Raw genomic sequence first — 23941 nt, 5'->3', positions numbered from 1 at the left:
GTATGGTTCAGTATGGTCCGGTATGGTTTAGTATAGTATGGTCCGGTATGGTTTAGTATAGTATGGTTCAGTATGGTCCGGTATGGTTTAGTATAGTATGGTCCGGTATGGTTTAGTATAGTATGGTTCAGTATGGTCCGGTATGGTTTAGTATAGTATGGTCCGGTATGGTTTAGTATAGTATGGTTCAGTATGGTCCGGTATGGTTTAGTATAGTATGGTCCGGTATGGTTTAGTATAGTATGGTTCAGTATGGCCCGGTATGGTTTAGTATAGTATGGTTCAGTATGGTCCGGTATGGTTTAGTATAGTATGGTTCAGTATGGTCCGGTATGGTTTAGTATAGTATGGTCCGGTATGGTTTAGTATAGTATGGCTCGGTATGGTTCAGTATGGTATAGTATAGTATGGTCCAGTATGGTTCGGTATGGTTCAGCATGGCTCGGTATGGTTCGGTATGGTTCAGCATGCCTCGGTATGGTTCAGTATGGTCCAGTATGGCTCGGTATGGCTCGGTATGGTTCGGCATGGTTTAGTATGGTTCGGGTCAACACGATAGTGTGAAAAGGCCAGAGTGTGTGACAGTTCCAGTGAGGTCCCGTCTGCATGTCTTCCTCTTTGCACCACATCCGTATATTCCAATAAAAACCATTTGCTTTTGTCTAAAAAACGAAATGTCCATGAAGGAGAGGTGTAAAGGATGTGATGATGAGTACACGTTGCTGTGACCTGGCTGTGACAGTGATAGGTCATTAGAGCAGGTGACACAGGGCCACCCTCAGATCACCTGGCTGGGCTCTCAGTGATAGGTCATTAGAGCAGGTGACACAGGGCCACCCTCAGATCACCTGACTGGGCTCTCAGTGGTAGGTCATTGTCAGCATGGGGCGCTGCTGAAAACACAAAAACAGTACAGGATTACACACAGCAAGACATTTGGCTGCCTAAATAGAGCTGTGCAACATTGACTGTTCACATTACAAAATACTATGTATCACTATGTACTTTTCAACTACAAAATAGTCCACATATTTGACTGTTCTGTTACAAAATGTGACTAATTTGATTAATAAATTAGGCTCATTGGGTCTATTTTTGCTTGTTATATGAGATTCACTCTACACATGAGGCATTATGAAACATCGTTTAAAAGAGTATAAAACAGCAAATTAAAGACATTGACAGGTCAGGGAATCAGCCTCAAAATCCTTCATCAGTGATTTAAAAACACCAATCGGGACAAGATCTTCCAGTTTAAAAGTATTTTGTAAGGTGTTCCAAGACGATGGCGCAGAGGACATAAAAGCCCTTTTACCAAATTCAGTTCTGACATTTGGAACAGTTTGCAGGATAAAGTCCAGCGAACGAAGAGACGACCCACCACATTTCTGAACAATAAAAATGCACAAATAAAAAGGTAGTAAACCCAAAATGGCTTTGTAAATAAAAGTATACCAGTGACTGAGCCTACGAGTGACTAGAGAAGGCCAGCCAACCCCGGTATGCAAAGTGCAGTGGTGCGTAAGGGTTTTGCAGTTTAAAATAAATCTCAAAGTGCCATGGTAAAGAGTGTCAATTGATATCAAACACTGAGCGGAAGCATTCATATATAAAATATCCCCATAGTCTAGTAAAAGCATAAATGTAGCTGGTAAAAAAATCCCAATTTCAGCTTAAATTTTTTTGTAAGTTGTTGAATATGCAATTTAAAATAGAGGCCGTCATCAATTAAAATTCCAAGATATTTATATGTTACAACCTCAATCTCAATCTCTATTTCTTGCATTAGAAAACACCATTAGTTTAGGTTTGTCAGTATTGAGGATAAGCTTCAATTGACACAAGGTATGTTGAACAGTATAAAAAGCAGTTTGCAAGTTCTGGAAAGCTTTTGTAAGAGACGAGGCACAACAGTAAATAACAGTATCATCAGCATAAAAATGAAGTTGTGCATTTTGGACATTTTTGTCTAAATCATTTATATAAATAGTGAATAAGAGAGGACCAAATACAGAGCCTTGGGGCACACCATTCAAGACAGACAATTTAACAGACATAAGCCCATCAAATTGAGTGCACTGAGTTCTATCAGACAGATAGTTAGTAAACCATGCAACTGCATGCTCCGAAAGACCTTCACTCGACAATCTCTGCCTTAGTATAGCATGATCAACTGTATCAAAAGCCTTAGAGAGATCAATAAAAAGTGAGACACAGTGCTGTTTTTTGTCAATGGCTTCAGTGATATCATTTAAAACCTTCATGGCTGCTGTAATTGTGGTATGCTTCTTCCTGAAGCCCGATTGGTACATTGATAAAATAGAGTTCGTAAATAAAAACCTGTATGACACACTGCCTGATAACTCTGATAATCTGTGGCTCTGATTTCTGAACCTCAGCATTGTGGGCAAACACTCAAAATCCCTCATTTATACATGCCTATCTGAACTCAGGGGACCGGCCTGCTATCACTGCCGCACTGACCTGCAACAATGGACTGGGCTTAGGTGAATTGACAGACAGTTTTCTAACATTCTATTCTAGTAAGTGTTCTTTACCAGTCCTGATCTTCCTTGAAAGGATTTCAACTCATACTAACCCTAATAATGAGGGATATGATCCCAAATATAGTTATGTTACCTGCCTGATGTATTGTGTGGTCTCATAGCAAATGGCTAGCAGCACTGAGCAGTCTCTTCAAGGAGATCTAAGCAGTCACTTCGGAGAGGTTTTCTTCTTCACATTGCACCGGCTGGTCTTTAGTTTGATCCTGTTCAGGCACGTGCACAGATAGGAGTCCTACCTGTACCCGAGCACCTTCCCCCCCTTTGCCCTCCCACTCACCAAGTGCCCTTGAAAAAAAAAATGATTGAGCTAAGTAACTAGCAGATTTACATAAATTATCCACATCAATGATCAGCTGATAGCATACCCTATTTTTCCCCATGTCAATCATTTCTTTAGGAGGCACTGTAACTAGCTTGCTTACAATTTGTGATGAATGAGGACGTTGTTGCAGAAATAAATAGTAAATAACAAAGAGGGGGGGGGGGGGGGGGGGGGGGTTCAGATCACCTGCCCCTGATCTTGTTACTGAGACGTGGCCTCGGCTGCACTAGCCCAGCTACAGCAGTAGATAAGTAGATACAATTAGACACCTGATTCCTGACTCTTAACCCGCTGAAGCCGGGGTGACAAGGATATGACACTAATGTCCTCCAGCTCCAGATCCACTCCCCCCATGTCCTCCAGCTCCAGATCCACTCCCCCCATGTCCTCCAGCTCGAAATCCACTCCCCCCATGTCCTCCAGCTCCAGATCCACTCCCCCCATGTCCTCCAGCTCCAGATCCACTCCCCCCCACACTAAGTCCCCAACCATAGCCCTATCATGACTTTAACATTAATCTGAAGACTGTTATTTATCGACTTAAGTAACTATGTTGAATTGTTACCCGATTTTAAATTAATCATGTAACAATTAACTCATTAAGATTTGGGGCACCACAAGAGCAGTTATTTAAAGAGTCACCATCTCCTGAATTAAACTCTAAAAGGTCTTTACCTATCACATCTATAAACAGTCAACTTATTAATCATAACCTCGTATCATATTATCATTCTGAACAGTCGTAACCACCTTTTGCATCTGCAAAAACCCCAGCCTTACTTATGATTCAGTACTACCCAAATTGGTTTAAATATTTATTTACAAGCTAATTAAATGGGAACACGGGATAAACACACACACACTCCGCACCGGTTATTAACGTCCCTCTCGGAATGACTACAACATGGCTGTTTGTTAAAGAAGAGATGGAAAGGGACAGAGACCCTTAGCATTGGTACATTCAGAAACTACTCTCACCTTCAGTAACCATATACTTTGCAAACAAACCGCTGCCTGTTTTGAGAAAGAAATCATCAACGTGAAATGCCTGGGTCCGCCGGCGACAGCCTTGAAAAGGGTTGTTGGGCCTTTTCGGGGAAAGTTTGTATGGATTTGATTGGTTCCAACAACTCTTCTACTGTTGTCCTTCTTCGTAGTTGTCCGGTATCCGGTGATATCATGTAGTCCTGAACAGAACTACAGAGTTGATTTTCCTTCCATTTGCTCTTGAAGATGCTTTTTTGAAGATAGACTAAATCAAATCAAATTTTATTTGTCACATACACATGGTTAGCAGATGTTAATGCAAGTGTAGCGAAATGTTTGTGTTTCTAGTTTCGACAATGCAGTAATAACCAACGAGTAATTTAACCTAACCTAACAATTCCAAAACTACTACCTTATACACACAAGTGTAAAGAGATAAAGAATATGTACATAAGGATATATGAATGAGTGATGGTACAGAACAGCATAGGCAAGATGCAGTAGATGGTATCGAGTACAGTATATACATATGAGATGAGTAATGTAGGGTATGTAAACATTATATTAAGTAGCATTGTTTAAAGTGGCTAGTGATATATTTTGACATCAATTTCCATTATTAAAGTGGCTGGAGTTGAGTCAGTGTGTTGGCAGCAGCCACTCAATGTTAGTGGTGGCTGTTTAATTAACAGTCTGATGGCCTTGAGATAAGCTGTTTTTCAGTCTCTCGGTCCCTGCTTTGATGCACCTGTACTGACCTCGCCTTGTGGATGATAGCGGGGTGAACAGGCAGTGGCTCAGGTGGTTGTTGTCCTTGATGATCTTTATGGCCTTCTTGTGACATCGGGTGGTGTAGGTGTCCTGGAGGGCAGGTAGTTTGCCCCTGGTGATGCGTTGTGAAGACCTCACTACCCTCTGGAGAGCCTTACGGTTGTGGGCGGAGCAGTTTCCGTACCGGGCGGTGATACAGCCCGACAGGATGCTCTCGATTGTGCATCTGTAGAAGTTTATTAGTGCTTTTGGTGACAAGCCAAATTTCTTCAGCCTCCTGAGGTTGAAGAGGCGCTGCTGCGCTTTCTTCACGACGCTGCTGCGCCTTCTTCACGACGCTGTCTGTGTGGGTGGACCAATTCAGTTTGTCCGTGATGTGTACGCCGAGGAACTTAAAACGTACTACCCTCTCCACTACTGTCCCGTCGATGTGGATAGCGGGGTGCTCCCTCTGCTGTTTCCTGAAGTCCACAATCATCTCCTTTGTTTTGTTGACGTTGAGTGTGAGGTTATTTTCCTGACACCACACTCCGTGGGCCCTCACCTCCTCCCTGTATGCCGTCTCGTTGTTGTTGGTAATCAAGCCTACCACTGTAGTGTCGTCCACAAACTTGATGATTGAGTTGGAGGCGTGCATGACCACGCAGTCATGGGTGAACAGGGAGTACAGGAGAGGGCTCAGAACGCACCCTTGTGGGGCCCCAGTGTTGAGGATCAGCGGGGTGGAGATGTTGTTACCTACCCTCACCACCTGGGGGCGGCCCGTCAGGAAGTCCAGTACCCAGTTGCACATGGTGGGGTCGAGACCCAGGGTCTCGAGCTTGATGATGAGTTTGGAGGGTACTATGGTGTTAAATGCTGAGCTGTAGTCGATGAACAGCATTCTCACATAGGTATTCCTCTTGTCCAGATGGGTTAGGGCAGTGTGAGGTGTGGTTGTGATTGCGTCGCCTGTGGACCTATTTGGGCGGTAAGCAAATTGGAGTGGGTCTAGGGTGTCAGGTAGGGTGGAGGATATATGGTCCTTGACTAGTCTCTCAAAGCACTTCATGATGACGGAAGTGAGTGCTACGGGGTGGTAGTCGTTTAGCTCAGTTACCTTAGCTTTCTTGGGAACGGGCAATGGTGGCCCTCTTGAAGCATGTGGGAACAGCAGACTGGGATAAGGATTGATTGAATATGTCCGTAAACACACCAGCCAGCTGGTCTGCGCGTGCTCTGAGGACGCTGCTGGGGGTGCCATCTGGACCTAAATGTTTTACTCACGTCGGCTGCAGTGAAGGAGAGTCCTCAGGTTTTGGTTGCAGGCCGTGTTAGTGGCACTGTATTGTCCTCAAAGCGGGCAAAAAAGTTATTTAGTCTGTCTTCGGGAGCAAGCCATCCTGGTCTGCGACCGGGCTGGTTTTCTTTTTTTGTTGTCTGTGATTGACTGTAGACCCTGTCACATACCTCTTGTGTCTGAGCCGTTGAATTGCGACTCTACTTTGTCTCTATAACAACGCTTAGCTTGTTTGATTGCCTTGCAGAGGGAATAGCTACACTGTTTGTATTCGGTCATGTTTCCGGTCACCTTGCCCTGGTTAAAAGCAGTGGTTCGCGCTTTGTTTCACGGGAATGCTGCCAATAATCCACGGTTTCTGGTTTGGGAATGTTTTAATTGTTGCTATGGGAACAACATCGTCAATGCACTTTCTAATGAACTCGCTCACCGAATCAGCGTATTCGTCAATGTTGTTGTTGGAAGCAATGCGGAACATATCCCAGTCCACGTGATCGAAGCAGTCTTGAGGCGCGGAATCAGATTGGTCGGACCAGCGTTGAACAGACCTGAGCGTGGGAGCTTCTTGTTTTAGTTTCTGTCTGTAGGCAGGGAGCAACAAAATGGAGTCGTGGTCAACTTTTCCGAAAGGAGGGCGGGGGAGTGCCCTTGTATGCATCATGGAAGATAGAATAGCAATGATCCAAGGTTTTACCAGCCCTGGTTGCGCAATCGATATGCTGATACAATTTAGGGAGTCTTGTTTTCAGATTAGCCTTGTTAAAATCCCCAGCTACAATTAATGTGGTTATGGATATGTGATTTCCAGTTTGCAAAGAGACAAATAAAGTTTGTTCAGGGCCATCGATGTGTCTGCTTGGGGGGGAATATATACGGCTGTGATTATAATCGAAGAGAATTCCCTTGGTAGATAATGCGTTCGACATTTGATTGTGAGGGATTCTAAATCAGGTGAACAGAAGGACTTGAGTTCCTGTATGTTGTTGTCATCACACCACGTCTCGTTAATCATAAGGCATACGCCCCCGCCCCTCTTCTTACCAGAAAGATGTTAGTTTCTGTCGGCGCGATGCGTGAAGAAACCAGCTGGCTGCACCGATTCCGTTAGCGTCTCTCGAGTGAGCCATGTTTCCGTGTAGCAAAGAACGTTACAGTCTCTGATGTCTCTCTGGAATGCTCTTCTGATTTCATCAACCTTGTTGTCAAGAGACTGGACATTAGCGAGTAGTATGCTAGGGAGTGGTGCGCGATGTGCCCGTCTCCGGAGCCTGACCAGAAGACCACTTTGTTTTCCTCTTTTACGACGTCGTTGTTTCGGGTCGCAGGCTGGGATCCTTTCCGTTGTCCTGGGTGGAAGGCAGAACACAGGATCCGCTTCGCGAAAGTCATATTCCTGGTCGTACTGATGGTGAGTTGGCGTTGCTCTTATATTCAGTAGTTCTTTCCGACTGTATGTAATAAAACCTTAGATTACCTGGGGTACCAATGTAAGGAATAACACGGGGAAAAAACAAATACTGCATAGTTTCCTAGGAACGCAAAGCGAGGCGGCCATCTCTGTCGGCGCACTTGGTCATCTAGCCAACCATATCGGTGGTTCCCCAGAGGGAGCGATGAGAGTAGCGTAATACGATGGTTTGAGCAGAGTAACAGGATGGTCCTACTTAAATTCACTTTCGAAGACACTTTACTTAGAAAAGCTAATCAGCCGTACAAGTGAGTGCATGTTTTTCTGGTCTATTTTTTATTTTTTTTTTACACATCATCATCAGTTTGCTCGAAATGGGCATTTCCGGCATGCTGGTACGCTCCCTAACCTCCCTCCGGGCAATAACTACTATAAGTTCTCTTATAGCTTCTCAAGTCACCTCCCTCTCTTAACAAAAACACTTTCCTAATTTTTCATATTACATGCACAACGCAGAGTCTGGAAACTTCATATATGGAGTGGGTATACTTTCCAAGTTACAGTATTTCCTTTATGATATTTTTAATGACATCACAAAATAACGAACAAAATTACATTAGTGTTCTATAGAGTGACCATTCCCCATGTTCTGTGTTATAAATATTGTTCCAGTATTTGTTTTTGAATGTGTTAGAGCTTCAGCGGGATAAAGTCAGTTGAAACAAAGCACATTTCTTTGGTGAATCTTGAGAGCGTAGGGCTGAATCTTCTCCTTTGATTTTACAACAGGATGTGAGTTGTTAACCCCCACTAGTTCTTTCATTCCACCTTTAGGGTGAGAGGGGGTCTGATTGAAGTTATTAATTGCAAACCTGATCTGACCGATTTGGATTCTCGTGGACAGTCATGACAGCCCTCTGCTGGACTTCAGAGTAGGAATGTTGATAATGATTCAGTTTTGCCTTGTCATAATGGAAGAGGGGATACCTGATACTAGATCAGCACTCTGAGGTGTTTAGTAAATACGGGTTCACAAGGACTCTCTCAATCCTAACTCTAAGAATGTGCTTGAGCAGTGTATTATAATCTTAAAGGAATATTCATTCAAAGAGAGGAGGGACTCTCCTTTCTAAAGAATCATTAAGACTTACATCCAGTTTGAGGGGGTAGGTATCGCTCTTCTCTCTCCTCTCTCTCTCTCTCCCTCTGCTGTATGTGAGTCACGTTTCTGGCTGGAGGGATTCTCTGTGGATTAGATGACTGTGTACAGAAGTCAGGCCACAAGGAAGGAAGGCTAGAGGAGAGCTGGATTATAATCCCAGTCGGTCTATCTGTCAATTGGTTGGGGCTGGGAGTAAGGTTTATATTACAGTAGACATCAGTCAGGTTGATATTATAGTAAACGTCAGTCAGGTTGAAATTACAGTAGACAAGTTGATATTACAGTAGATATCAGTCAGGTTGATATTACAGAAAACATCAGTCAGGTTGATATTACAGTAGACAAGTTAATATTACAGTAGACATCAGTCAGGTTGATATTACAGTAGACATCAGTCAGGTTGATATTACAGTAGACAGGTTGATATTACAGTAGACAGGTTGATATTACAGTAGACAGGTTGATATTACAGTAGACGTCAGTCAGGTTGATATTACAGTAGACGTCAGTCAGGTTGATATTACAGTAGACATCAGTCAGGTTGATATTACAGTAGACATCAGTCAGGTTGATATTACAGTAGACAAGTTGATATTACAGTAGACATCAGTCAGGTTGATTTTACAGTAGACATCAGTCAGGTTGATATTACAGTAGACATCAGTCAGGTTGATATTACAGTAGACAGGTTGATATTACAGTAGACGTTAGTCAGGTTGATATTACAGTAGACGTCAGTCAGGTTGATATTACAGTAGACAGGTTGATATTACAGTAGACAGGTTGATATTACAGTAGACGTCAGTCAGGTTGATATTACAGTAGACAGGTTGATATTACAGTAGACGTCAGTCAGGTTGATATTACAGTAGACGTCAGTCAGGTTGATATTACAGTAGACAAGTTGATATTACAGTAGACATCAGTCAGGTTGATATTACAGTAGACAGGGTGATATTACAGTAGACGTCAGTCAGGTTGATATTACAGTAGACGTCAGTCAGGTTGATATTACAGTAGACGTCAGTCAGGTTGATATTACAGTAGACAGGTTGATATTACAGTAGACAGGTTGATATTACAGTAGACGTCAGTCAGGTTGATATTACAGTAGACAGGTTGATATTACAGTAGACGTCAGTCAGGTTGATATTACAGTAGACGTCAGTCAGGTTGATATTACAGTAGACAAGTTGATATTACAGTAGACATCAGTCAGGTTGATATTACAGTAGACAGGTTGATATTACAGTAGATGTCAGTCAGGTTGATATTACAGTAGACGTCAGTCAGGTTGATATTACAGTAGACGTCAGTCAGGTTGATATTACAGTAGACGTCAGTCAGGTTGATATTACAGTAGACAGGTTGATATTACAGTAGACATCAGTCAGGTTGATATTACAGTAGACGTCAGTCAGGTTGATATTACAGTAGACAGGTTGATATTACAGTAGACATCAGTCAGGTTGATATTACAGTAGACATCAGTCAGGTTGATATTACAGGACACTATGTTCTCTTAGTCACTTTGTTTGACGCAGCTCTGTTAGGTGGGGAAAGATGCTCAGATCCAATTAGCGGAAGCTCTTTTTCAACCTATCCATTAGCTAAAGGAAAATAGTTTAGTCACGGAACCTAGATTTAAATGAAGGGCTTCGCACCTCTGTCTGACAGTCTAGGTTGTATTCGGCCTAGTGTTGCTGCTTTAGCCCTACCGAGCCCTACTCCTGAGTGCTGAGCTTCATTACGTTGTCTTATGTAATACTCCATACTGTCAAGGTCTGCCCATGCCTTACCCCATTCTATAGCTTCTTTAATCTATAGGCCTATCAGGTCAGCGTTAGTTATTAAGGCCTGGTTGTGAACCTCCGTGGTTTGTGCCTCTGACAGGTTGCAGCAGAGACCCAATTCTTGGCGTTAAATGAGACTCCAGCCAGGTGTGAGGAGACTCCCAGAGAGGAGGAGGGGCCACGAGTGATCCCAACTCCGCCGGGGCCCGCCCCCACCCCGAGCCACTCCCACCAGAAGGAGCACGCAGAAGATCAAAGACTACAGTTGCTGGTAAGAACAGGCACATTAATATCACACACACACACACATTATATCCGCACTCACCTCATACAGTATACAATCCTGTCACGGCTAGCTATACTGACACACACACCTCTTGTTGGAGACTTGGCTGAAATGGCATTGCTAATTGGACTAGTGCAGTCTTGTAAGCCTACTGCTGAATATCGAGTGCTGGCTAAACCAGTTATGATATAATGGTTGCTTGTGGTCTGAAGGATGGCTTTATCAATGCATGAAGATAAACCAAGTGTTAATGCTATGGACAGACAATGGTGAGAAAACAAATCAGGTCAAGGGTCAAGCTCTTTTTTTTTTTTATGATCAATATTGTCTTCCTGGGCCTGTGTCGTCACTGTAGAGGACACGCCCACATGTGTGGCGATGGACGCTGAAATAAGCAGATTTCTCTGTCTGTTGCTGGGAGACGGGGGCACGGCGTAACTGACTATGTAAACTGCATTTAGAATAAAATAAGAATGTTGAGCTTGGTAAAACCTTGTAACCATGTCAGAGGTCAATGTGGAATTAAGGACTTGGATCCGGAACAGATTGATCGTGATTCGTGCAGACACTTTTTGGCAAATACAAAAAACGATATGATAATATGCTTTGGCATCTGATTAACAGGACAGGACATGATATCATAGACATGCATGGTACTCTAGTCGGATAGGCCTCTGAGTACATGTGCATGATGATGTTACGGTCTGATGTCAAATAGGCTTTTCACATTTATGAATTTACGAAACAACACAAACGATAATAACAACAACACTAAAAGCTCCTACTTCAACCACAGCGTTCTGATTTCAGTGGGGCAGGTATGGAGTTGGATAAGGATGTTTCTGATGTCTAGGCCTGGTCTCTGTAACATGACATGCTATGGAGTTTGATAAGGATGTTTCTGATGTCTAGGCCTGGTCTCTGTAACATGACATGATATGAGTTGTATAAGGATGTTTCTGATGTCTAGGCCTGGTCTCTGTAACATGACATGATATGAGTTGTATAAGGATGTTTCTGATGTCTAGGCCTGGTCTCTGTAACATGACATGATATGAGTTGGATAAGGATGTTTCTGATGCTCAGGCCTGGTCTCTGTAACATGACATGCTATGGAGCAGGTGTATAGTTGGATAAGGATCATTCTGATGCTCAGGCCTGGTCTCTCTAACGTGGTGGCGTCTTGTTTCAGGAATGTGAGCTGAGCAAGAAGAGAAAAGAATGTGAAAACTTGGAACATGAAGTTAGGAAGAGACAGAAGGGATGTCTGGATTTGGTAAGGGTCCCTCGTCCCATCAGCTGCCTGTTAACTACTGTACTCAAGGTGCTCCTCTCAGTGGGCCAGGTGCTGGGGAGAAATTCCTCTGCAATTGAATGAGTGAAACCGTGTCAGCCAGATGAAGGTTCCATTCATTCTATTCCAGGCGTTACACTGAGCCCGGCCTCAGATTTATTAAAGTGGCATCCCAGCCTCCACTGATTGCAACAGTATAGTTATCGCTGTACTACGGTGTAGTTACTAAAGCTATTCCCTCTGACAGGAGAGCCAGCTTGAGGATGAGCGAGGCAAAAATGAGCATCTAGAGGAGGAGGCAGATCTCCTCAGGAGGAAGGCACAGCTGCTCGATCAGGTCAGTCTCTATTCAAATCTTTTATATTCTATGCCATTCTATTCCATTTTATTCTATTCTTTGAGGCCCTCGTAGGCTTAGTGTTGTTTTTATGACAGAATGAATGTACATTATGGTTGAAATGGAACCCTCAACGGTCTTCTCTGTCATGACCCTTCAGTAGACTGGAAGGGCTTCTGCTTTATGTGTCTGTCTCTCCTCCTGGTCTTGAGGAATGGCAGTACTCATGTCCAGTGTCTCTACCGCTCCCTCTCTCTCTTCTCTCACTCGCTCTCTCTCCCCACCCTTCTCTCTCTCCCCCCGCCCCCCCACCCCCTCCCTCTCTCTCTTCTCTCACTCGCTCTCTCTCCCCACCCTTCTCTCTCTCCCCCCGCCCCCCACCCCATCCCTCTCTCTCTCCCCCCGCCCCCCATCCCTCTCTCTCTCCCCCCGCCCCCCTCCCTCTCTCTCTCTCCGCACCCTTCTCTCTCTCCCCCCGCCCCCCACCCCATCCCTCTCTCTCAGACCTGGGTTGAGAATGAGGAGCTGAGAGAACACCTCTCTGAAGTGACCGCTCAACGTGATTCAGGTCTCAAGGAGAACCAGAGACTCCGTGTCAAACTGGAGAACCTGGAGCAGGTCCTAAAGGTACAGGCTGATCTCTAGTGTAGAGCAGGTCCTAAAGGTACAGGCTGATCTCTAGTGTAGAGCAGGTCCTAAAGGTACAGGCTGATCTCTAGTGTAGAGCAGGTCCTAAAGGTACAGGCTGATCTCTAGTATTTTGTTGCCACACTTCCAAGTTGTGTTGACTCCCCAGGGCCAGGTTCACTTTGACTACAGATATAGTAGTGTTGCTAGGCTGTGGCGGTCATGACATTTAGTCAAACGGTAACTAGCATACAAATGACCGCCTGTCTCACAGTATTTTTTCCCCAATTTCGTGATATCCAGTCTTTTCCCATCGCTGCAACTCCCGTACGAACTCGGGAGAAGCGCAGGTCAAGAGCCATGCATCCTCCGAAACACAACCCTGCCAAGCCACTCTTCTTCTTGACACACTGCTCGCTTAACCCGGAAGCCAGCCGCACCAATGTGTCAGAGGAAACACTGACGACTGAAGTCAACTACCTTATGGGTCTCCCGGGTCACGGCCGGCTGCGACACAGCCTGGGATTAAAACAGGGTCTGTAGTGACCCCTCTAGCACTGAGATGCAGTGCCTTAGACCGCTGTGATACAGCCTGGAATCGAACCACTGTCTGTAGTGACACCTCTAGCACTGAGATGTAGTGCCTCAGACCGCTGTGATACAGCCTGGAATCGAACCAGGGTCTGTAGTGATGCCTCTAGCACTGAGATGCAGTGCCTTAGACCGCTGTGATACAGCCTGGAATCGAACCAGGGTCTGTAGTGACGCCTCTAGCACTGAGATGCAGTGCCTTAGACCGCTGTGATACAGCCTGGAATCGAACCACGGTCTGTAGTGACGCCTCTAGCACTGAGATGCAGTGCCTTAGACCGCTGCGCCACTGGGGAGGCCTCACTTTTTAATTTTATTCATATCAGATTTTTCTCGAACGATTGCCAAGTGAATGCGCACATGGAACGGCTATTCTGTGTTGTGTAAATGTGTCCGTGACCGAGTGTGTAAACTATAGAGTAATTATGTAAGCGCTGTGTTTGTTACATTAAATTGATTTCTCCTTTGATGCTTGCAGCATATGCGAGAGGTCGCCGAGCGCAGGCAGCAGCTGGAACTGGAACATGAGCAGGCACTGGCTATCCTCAAGTTCAAACAGAATGAGATCAAACGACTACAGCGGGTGAGACGACCACACATTGCCTCTGGTCCTCTGGAGCTCAGTTGGTAGAGCGTCTGCTAAATGGCATACATTACTGTCCTTTCTCTCCCCTGCCTCCGACACAAGAACCACTGCCCGGCCAAAGCCTGTCCTCTCTCTCCCCTGCCCCCGACACAAGAACCACTGCCCGGCCAAATCCTGTCCTCTCTCTCCCCTGCCTCCTACACAAGAACCACTGCCCAGCCAAATCCTGTCCTCTCTCACCCCTGCCTCCTACACAAGAACCACTGCCCAGCCAAAGCCTGTCCTCTCTCTCCCCTGCCTCCGACACAAGAACCACTGCCCGGCCTAATCCTGTCCTCTCTCTCCCCTGCCTCCTAAACAAGAACCACTGCCCGGCCAAATCCTGTCCTCTCTCTACCCTGCCTCCGACACAAAAACCACTGACCAGCCAAATCCTGTCCTCTCTCTCCCCTGCCTCCTAAACAAGAACCACTGCCCGGCCAAATCCTGTTCTCTCTCTCCCCTGCCTCCGACACAAGAACCACTGCCCAGCCAAATCCTGTCCTCTCTCTCCCCTGCCTCCTAAACAAGAACCACTGCCCAGCGAAAGCCTGTCCTCTCTCCCCCCTGCCTCCTAAACAAGAACCACTGCCCAGCCAACTAATCCTTTCTTAAATATAAGGCCATGCGCTCAGCTATACAACTAGAACATCCAAGGAACCCTGTTCCCAGAAATCATTAAGCAAGATCCTCATTACATTTTTCGGCTTCACTTTTATGATGTGTATCAAAGACTTTGTCCAGTAGGGGGTAGCTGGGTGCAAAGTTTGTTGGTTAGTTCTGGAGGGAACTATTATGAGGGATTAGATGTGAACTAAGTAACTGAAGAGTGCATTGAATTACACTTTGTGAGTAGAAATATTAAAATAATAGTGTTTATCTTTCCATTCAACAGGCGGAGTTTTTTGCCAAGAGGGAGCATGAGGGAGTGGTACAGATGCTGGAGGTAAGTCTGATCTAGTTTTTGTAGTTCTGTGGTGCCGAGGCCTGGTTGTTGTAGTTCTGTGGTGCTGAGGCCTGGTTGTTGTAGTTCTGTGGTGCTGAGGTCTGGTTGTTGTAGTTCTGTGGTGCTGAGTTCGGTTGTTGTAGTTCTGTGGTGCTGAGTTCGTTTGTTGTAGTTCTGTGGTGCTGAGGTCTGGTTGTTGTAGTTCTGTGGTGCTGAGTTCGGTTGTTGTAGTTCTGTGGTGCTGAGGCCTGGTTGTTGTAGTTCTGTGTTGCTGAGGTCTGGTTGTTGTAGTTCTGTGGTGCCGATTTCGTTTGTTGTAGTTCTGTGGTGCTGAGTTCGGTTGTTGTAGTTCTGTGGTGCTGAGTTCGGTTGTTGTAGTTCTGTGGTGCCGAGGCCTGGTTGTTGTAGTTCTGTGGTGCTGAGGCCTGGTTGTTGTAGTTCTGTGGTGCTGAGGCCTGGTTGTTGTAGTTCTGTGGTGCTGAGGTCTGGTTGTTGTAGTTCTGTGGTGCCGAGGCCTGGTTGTTGTAGTTCTGTGGTGCTGAGGCCTGGTTGTTGTAGTTCTGTGGTGCTGAGGTCTGGTTGTTGTAGTTCTGTGGTGCTGAGTTCGGTTGTTGTAGTTCTGTGGTGCTGAGGCCTGGTTGTTGTAGTTCTGTGGTGCTGAGGTCTGGTTGTTGTAGTTCTGTGGTGCTGAGTTCGTTTGTTGTAGTTCTGTGGTGCTGAGGTCTGGTTGTTGTAGTTCTGTGGTGCTGAGGTCTGGTTGTTGTAGTTCTGTGGTGCTGAGGTCTGGTTGTTGTAGTTCTGTGGTGCTGACGCCTGGTTGTAGTGATCACAATATCATTGCCAAATCTAGGAAAACCAAAGTTCCAAAGGCTGGGCCTAATATAGTGTATAAGAGGTCTTACAATAATTTGTGTAGTAATACCTATGTTGTTGATGTAAAGAATATGTGTTGGTCCGTGGTGTGTAATGAGGAGCAACCAGACACTGCTGGTCTGTGGTGTGTAATGAGGAGCAGCCAGACCCTGCTGGTCCGTGGTGTGTAATGAGAAGCAGCCAGACGCTGCTGGTCTGTGGTGTGTAATGAGGAGCAGCCAGACGCTGCTGGTCTGTGGTGTGTAATGAGGAGCAACCAGATGCTGCTGGTCTGTGGTGAGTAATGAGGAGCAGCCAGACGCTGCTGGTCTGTGGTGAGTAATGAGGAGCAACCAGACGCTGCTGGTCTGTGGTGAGTAATGAGGAGCAGCCAGACGCTGCTGGTCTGTGGTGAGTAATGAGGAGCAGCCAGACGCTGCTGGTCTGTGGTGTGTAATGAGGAGCAACCAGACGCTGCTGGTCTGTGGTGTGTAATGAGGAGCAGCCAGACGCTGCTGGTCTGTGGTGTGTAATGAAGAGCAGCCAGACGCTGCTGGTCTGTGGTGTGTAATGAGGAGCAACCAGATGCTGCTGGTCTGTGGTGTGTAATGAGGAGCAACAAGACGATGCTGGTCTGTGGTGTGTAATGAGGAGCAACCAGACGCTGCTGGTCTGTGGTGAATAATGAGGAGCAACCAGACCCTGCTGGTCCGTGGTGTGTAATGAGGAGCAGCCAGACGCTGCTGGTCTGTGGTGTGTAATGAGGAGCAACCAGACGCTGCTGGTCTGTGGTGTGTAATGAGGAGCAACCAGACGCTGCTGGTCTGTGGTGTGTAATGAGGAGCAACCAAACGCTGCTGGTCCGTGGTGTGTAATGAGGAGCAGCCAGACGCTGCTGGTCTGTGGTGTGTAATGAGGAGCAACCAAACGCTGCTGGTCTGTGGTGTGTAATGAGGAGCAACCAGACGCTGCTGGTCTGTGGTGTGTAATGAGGAGCAGCCAGACCCTGCTGGTCTGTGGTGAGTAATGAGGAGCAACCAGACGCTGCTGGTCTGTGGTGAGTAATGAGGAGCAGCCAGACGCTGCTGGTCTGTGGTGAGTAATGAGGAGCAGCCAGACGCTGCTGGTCTGTGGTGTGTAATGAGGAGCAACCAGATGCTGCTGGTCTGTGGTGTGTAATGAGGAGCAGCCAGACGCTGCTGGTCTGTGGTGTGTAATGAGGAGCAGCCAGACGCTGCTGGTCTGTGGTGTGTAATGAGGAGCAACCAGATGCTGCTGGTCTGTGGTGTGTAATGAGGAGCAACAAGACGCTGCTGGTCTGTGGTGTGTAATGAGGAGCAACCAGACGCTGCTGGTCTGTGGTGTATAATGAGGAGCAACCAGACCCTGCTGGTCCGTGGTGTGTAATGAGGAGCAGCCAGACGCTGCTGGTCTGTGGTGTATAATGAGGAGCAACCAGACGCTGCTGGTCTGTGGTGTGTAATGAGGAGCAACCAAACGCTGCTGGTCTGTGGTGTGTAATGAGGAGCAACCAGACGCTGCTGGTCTGTGGTGTGTAATGAGGAGCAACCAGACGCTGCTGGTCTGTGGTGTATAATGAGGAGCAACCAGACGCTGCTGGTCTGTGGTGTGTAATGAGGAGCAACCAGACGCTGCTGGTCTGTGGTGTATAATGAGGAGCAACCAGACACTGCACTTGGCACATTTATAACATTGACTATTCCAGTTACTAATAAGCACTAATGTTCGCTAATGAGACTGAGGTGAAGCAGCTCTCTTGCGGGTAACGTGTCAATATTCAATATGTTGATACAACAGCAGCTAAGATGGGGAGAAGTTTGTCTATGATAAAGCGCTGCTCTGCCTTCTCAACAACACTATCAACAAGGCAGGTCCTACAGAGCCTAGTTTTGTCACACCTGGACTACTGTTCAGTCGTGTGGTCAGGTGCCACAAAGAGAGACCTCTAAAAATTACAATTGGCTCCAAACAGGGCAGCATGGCTGGCCCTTAAATATACACTGAGAGCTAATATTATCATGTAAATCGTTCGTGGCTCAAAGTGGAGGAGAGATTGACTTCTTTACTACTTGTTTTTGTAAGAAGTGTTGACATGTTGAATGCATCGAGCTGTCTGTTTAAACTACTAACACACAGCTCAGACACGCATCCATACCCTGCAAGACATGCCACCAGAGGTCTGTTTAAACTACTAGCACACAGCTCAGATACCCATCCATACCCTGCAAGACATGCCACCAGAGGTCTGTTTAAACTACTAACACACAGCTCAGACAACCATCCATACCCCACAAGACATGCCACCAGAGGTCTGTTTAAACTACTAGCACACAGCTCAGATACCCATCCATACCCCACAAGACATGCCACCAGAGGTCTGTTTAAACTACTGGCACACAGCTCAGACACCCATTCATACCCCACAAGACATGCCACCAGAGGTCTGTTTAAACTACTGGCACACAGCTCAGAAACCCATCCATACCCCACAAGACATGCCACCAGAGGTCTGTTTAAACTACTGGCACACAGCTCAGATACCCATCCATACCCCACAAGACATGCCACCAGAGGTCTGTTTAAACTACTGGCACACAGCTCAGACACGCATCCATACCCCACAAGACATGCCACCAGAGGTCTGTTTAAACTACTAGCACACAGCTCAGACACCCATCCATACCCTACAAGACATGCCACCAGAGGTCTGTTTAAACTACTAGCACACAGCTCAGATACCCATCCATACCCCACAAGACATGCCACCAGAGGTCTGTTTAAACTACTAACACACAGCTCAGACACCCATCCATACCCCACAAGACATGCCACCAGAGGTCTGTTTAAACTACTAGCACACAGCTCAGATACCCATCCATACCCCACAAGACATACCACCAGAGGTCTGTTTAAACTACTAACACACAGCTCAGACACCCATCCATACCCCACAAGACATGCCACCAGAGGTCTGTTTAAACTACTAACACACAGCTCAGACACCCATCCATACCCCACAAAGACATGCCACCAGAGGTCTGTTTAAACAACTGGCACACAGCTCAGATACCCATTCATACCCCACAAGACACGCCACCAGAGGTCTGTTTAAACTACTAGCACACAGCTCAGACACCCATTCATACCCCACAAGACATGCCACCAGAGGTCTGTTTAAACTACTAGCACACAACTCAGACACCCATTCATACCCCACAAGACATGCCACCAGAGGTCTGTTTAAACTACTAGCACACAGCTCAGACACCCATCCATACCCCACAAGACATGCCACCAGAGTTCTGTTTAAACTACTAGCACACAGCTCAGACAACCATCCATACCCCACAAGACATGCCACCAGAGGTCTGTTTAAACTACTAGCACACAGCTCAGACAACCATCCATACCCCACAAGACATGCCACCAGAGGTCTGTTTAAACTACTAACACACAGCTCAGACACCCATCCATACCCCACAAGACATGCCACCAGAGGTCTGTTTAAACTACTAGCACACAGCTCAGACACCCATCCATACCCCACAAGACATGCTACCAGAGGTCTGTTTAAACTACTGGCACACAGCTGACACCCATCCATACCCCACAAGACATGCTACACCCCAACACACACACACTATCATCACCACAACACACACACACTATCATCAGCACAACACGCACACACTATAATCACCCCAACACACACACACACTATCATCACCCCAACACACACACACACTATCATCACCCCCACACACACACACTATCATCACCCCCACACACACACACTATAATCACCCCCCCACACACACACTATCATCACCCCCACACACACACACTATCATCACCCCAACACAAACACACTATCATCACCCCAACACAAACACACTATCATCACCCCCACACACACACACTATCATCACCCCAACACAAACACACTATCATCACCCCAACACACACACACTATCATCTCACCAACACACACACTATCATCACCCCCCCCCCACACACACACACACTATCATCACCGCCACACACACACATTCTATCATCACCCTCCCACACACACACACTATCATCACCCCCACACAAACACACTATCATCACCCCCACACAAACACACACTATCATCACCCCCACACACACACACACACTATTATCACCCCCCCACACACACACACTATCATCACCCCCCCCCCCACACACACACACTATCATCACCCCCCCACACACACACACACTATCATCACCCCCCCACACACACACACACTATCATCACCCCAAAACACACACTATCATCACCCACACAAACACACACTATCATCACCCCAACACACACACACTATCATCACCCCAACACACACACACACACTATCATCACCCCAACACACACACACACACACACACACTATCATCACCCCAACACACACACACACACTATCATCACCCCAACACACACACACACACTATCATCACCCCAACACACACACTATCATCACCCCCACACACACTATCATCACCCCAACACACACACACTATCATCACCCCAACACACACACACTATCATCACCACAACACACACATACTATCATCACCCCAACACACACACACACACTATCATCACCCCAACACACACACACACTATCATCACCCCCCCACACACACACTATCATCACCCCCAACACACACACACTATCATCACCCCAACACACACACTATCATCACCCCAACACACACACACTATCATCACCCCAACACACACACTATCATCACACCAACACACACACTATCATCACACCAACACACACACACTATCATCACCCCCACACACACACACACTATCATCACCACCCCACACACACACACTATCATCACCCCCACACACACACACTATCATCACCCCAACACACACACTATCATCACCCCCACACAAACACACACTATCATCACCCCCACACACACACACACTATTATCACCCCCCCACACACACACACTATCATCACCCCCCCCCCCCACACACACACACACTATCATCACCCCAAAACACACACTATCATCACCCACACAAACACACACTATCATCACCCCAACACACACACACACACTATCATCACCCCAACACACACACACTATCATCACCCCAACACACACACACACTATCATCACCCCAACACACACACACACACACACACTATCATCACCCCAACACACACACACACACTATCATCACCCCAACACACACACTATCATCACCCCCACACACACTATCATCACCCCAACACACACACACACACACACTATCATCACCCCAACACACACACACACTATCATCACCCCAACACACACACACACACTATCATCACCCCAACACACACACACACTATCATCACCCCCACACACACACACTATCATCACCCCAACACACACACACTATCATCACCCCAACACACACACACTATCATCACCCCAACACACACACTATCATCACACCAACACACACACTATCATCACACCAACACACACACACTATCATCACCCCCACACACACACACACTATCATCACCACCCCACACACACACACTATCATCACCCCCACACACACACACTGTCATCACCCCAACACACACACTATCATCACCCCAACACACACACACTATCATCACCCCAACACACACAAACTATCATCACCCCAACACACACAATCATCACCCCAACACACACACACTATCATCACCCCAACACACACACACTATCATCACCCCAACACACACACACACTATCATCACCCCAACACACACACACACTATCATCACCCCCCCACACACACACTATCATCACCCCAACACACACACACTATCATCACCCCAACACACACACACTATCATCACCCCAACACACACACTATCATCACACCAACACACACACTATCATCACACCAACACACACACACTATCATCACCCCCACACACACACACACACACTATCATCACCCCCCCCCCACACACACTCTATCATCACCCCCCCACACACACACACTGTCATCACCACCCCACACACACACACTATCATCACCCCCACACACACACACTATCATCACCCCCCCCCACACACACACTATCATCACCCCCACACACACACACTATCATCACCCCAACACACACACTATCATCACCCCAACACACACACACTATCATCACCCCAACACACACAAACTATCATCACCCCAACACACACACACTATCATCACCCCCACACACTCACACTATCATCACCCCCACACACACACACTATCATCACCCACACACACACACACACACACTATCCTCACCCCCACACACACACACACTATCATCACCCCCACACACACACACTATCATCACCCCTACACACACACACACTATCATCACCCCAACACACACACACTATCATCACCCCAACACACACACACTATCATCACCCCAACACACACACACACACACACAATCATCACCCCAACACACTATCATCACCCCAACACACACACACTATCATCCCCACAAACACACACTATCATCACCCCAACACACACACACTCTCATCACCCCAACACACACACACTATCATCACCCCAACACACACACACTATCATCACCCCAACACACACACTATCATCACCCCAACACACACACACTATCATCACCCCAACACACACACTATCATCACACCAACACACACACTATCATCACACCAACACACACACACTATCATCACCCCCACACACACACACACACTATCATCACCACCCCACACACACACACTATCATCACCCCCCCACACACACACTATCATCACCCCAACACACACACTATCATCACCCCAACACACACACACTATCATCACCCCAACACACACAAACTATCATCACCCCAACACACACAATCATCACCCCAACACACACACACTATCATCACCCCAACACACACGCACTATCATCACCCCAACACACACACACACTATCATCACCCCAACACACACACACACTATCATCACCCCAACACACACACACACTATCATCACCCCAACACACACACACACACTATCATCACCCCAACACACACACACACTATCATCACCCCAACACGCACACACTCTCATCACCCCAACACACACACACTATGATCACCCCCCCCCCCCCCCCCCACACACACACACACACACACTATCATCACCCCAACACACACACTATCATCACCCCAACACACACACACACACACACAATCATCACCCCAACACACACACACTCTCATCACCCCAACACACACACACTATCATCACCCCAACACACACACACTATCCTCACCCCCACACACACTATCATCACCCCCACACACACACACTATCATCACCCCTACACACACACACACTATCATCACCCCAACACACACACACTATCATCACCCCAACACACTCACACACTATCATCACCCCAACACACACACACACACACTATCATCACCCCAACACACACACACACACTATCATCACCCCAACACACACACTATCATCACCCCCACACACACTATCATCACCCCAACACACACACACACACACACTATCATCACCCCAACACACACACACACACACTATCATCACCCCAACACACACACACACACTATCATCACCCCAACACACACACACACTATCATCACCCCCACACACACACACTATCATCACCCCAACACACACACACTATCATCACCCCAACACACACACACTATCATCACCCCAACACACACACTATCATCACACCAACACACACACTATCATCACACCAACACACACACACTATCATCACCCCCACACACACACACACTATCATCACCACCCCACACACACACACTATCATCACCCCCACACACACACACTGTCATCACCCCAACACACACACTATCATCACCCCAACACACACACACTATCATCACCCCAACACACACAAACTATCATCACCCCAACACACACAATCATCACCCCAACACACACACACTATCATCACCCCAACACACACACACTATCATCACCCCAACACA

At 46.8% G+C, this 23941-nt stretch overlaps 1 protein-coding gene across 3 annotated transcripts in view; it reads left to right on the top strand.

The window, feature by feature from the left end:
- Window positions 1-23941, top strand: part of LOC110533297 (peripheral-type benzodiazepine receptor-associated protein 1) — a 227660-nt gene that overhangs the window by 116634 nt on the left and 87085 nt on the right. For all 3 annotated transcript variants that reach the window (XM_036989598.1, XM_036989597.1, XM_036989599.1), the window contains exons 7-12: window positions 10390-10560; window positions 11768-11851; window positions 12117-12206; window positions 12711-12833; window positions 13903-14007; window positions 14945-14995. In XM_036989598.1, coding sequence (XP_036845493.1) covers window positions 10390-10560; window positions 11768-11851; window positions 12117-12206; window positions 12711-12833; window positions 13903-14007; window positions 14945-14995 — 624 coding nt within the window. The remainder of the gene's footprint in view (window positions 1-10389; window positions 10561-11767; window positions 11852-12116; window positions 12207-12710; window positions 12834-13902; window positions 14008-14944; window positions 14996-23941) is intronic.

This window comes from Oncorhynchus mykiss, chromosome 10 (assembly GCF_013265735.2).
Source record: "Oncorhynchus mykiss isolate Arlee chromosome 10, USDA_OmykA_1.1, whole genome shotgun sequence".
NCBI lineage: Eukaryota > Metazoa > Chordata > Actinopteri > Salmoniformes > Salmonidae > Oncorhynchus > Oncorhynchus mykiss.
Note: the sequence above shows the minus strand (reverse complement) of the source record. Positions and strands in the feature narration are given on the sequence as shown.